At 60.0% G+C, this 840-nt stretch overlaps 1 protein-coding gene across 1 annotated transcript in view; it reads right to left on the bottom strand.

The window, feature by feature from the left end:
- Positions 1–840, bottom strand: part of ANKRD52 (ankyrin repeat domain 52) — a 15,098-nt gene that overhangs the window by 6,541 nt on the left and 7,717 nt on the right. The window contains exons 9-11 of the mRNA XM_045289052.1: positions 568–682; positions 275–357; positions 30–147 (exon numbers count right to left, since the gene is read on the bottom strand). Of these exons, the coding sequence (XP_045144987.1) occupies positions 30–147; positions 275–357; positions 568–682 (316 nt within the window). The remainder of the gene's footprint in view (positions 1–29; positions 148–274; positions 358–567; positions 683–840) is intronic.

Below are 840 nucleotides of genomic sequence, written 5' to 3'. Positions count from 1 at the left end.
CGCCTGCCTGCTGGCTTCTCCGGGCTCACCCTCCAGAAGCAGCAGCATGAAGACAGGTGCGGCCGAGGTTGTCAGGCGTGTTGATGTCAAACCCAGCTGAAAGTACGTGCTCGTTGCTGAGTGAAGATACGATGCTGTACAGCTGACCTGGAGGGCAGGGCAGCACTGATGGCATCAGGGGGCCCGGAGCAGAGAGAGGAAAGCCCTCTGGTGCCCTACGCCCCCTCTCCCCACCTCACTCCACGGGCCCAAGCCGCCAGCCCAGAGCACACACCTGAGGAAAGAAGCTTACGACAACAGTCAGAGAACCCGAAGAGAACAGCTAAGTGCAGGGGAAACATGTCGTGGATGCCGCGCCTGGAGAAGGGGGGTGTGGGGATGGCTCAGTCCTCCCTTGGGGCCAGGAGGCACCAGTTACAGGCCTCTTTTCGGTGCTTCCCATTCCCGGCCCGCACCAGTCAAAGCGTCAGGGTGGGAGGAGAGGGCAAACTTCTCCGTGCCCCCACATTTGGGGTGAGGGTCAGGGCAGGTCTAAGGTTGGCCCAGAAGCTGGGTGTGCTGACTCACCGGGCGGTGTCCGCGCCATTGGTCATGAGGGTGCTGATGAGCAGCTCGTGGCCGTAGCGAGCAGCCACGTGCAGTGGCGTGTTCCCAAATTTGTCGGCACAATCAATCTCGCTGCCTGAGGGGTCAAATGGAGGCATACAAGCCCATGGGAACCTCAGGCTGCTCACCCTAGTTAGCTAAGCAAGGTCTGGGGTTCAAACCCACCGGTTGCTCCTTGGGAGAAAAATGAGGCAGACTGCTCCCATAAACATTTACGGTCGCAGACACCCTACA

Source organism: Echinops telfairi, unplaced genomic scaffold (assembly GCF_000313985.2).
Source record: "Echinops telfairi isolate 266 unplaced genomic scaffold, ASM31398v2 ScPeMD7_2;HRSCAF=8, whole genome shotgun sequence".
NCBI lineage: Eukaryota > Metazoa > Chordata > Mammalia > Afrosoricida > Tenrecidae > Echinops > Echinops telfairi.
This window is presented reverse-complemented; position numbering and strand designations above follow the sequence as displayed.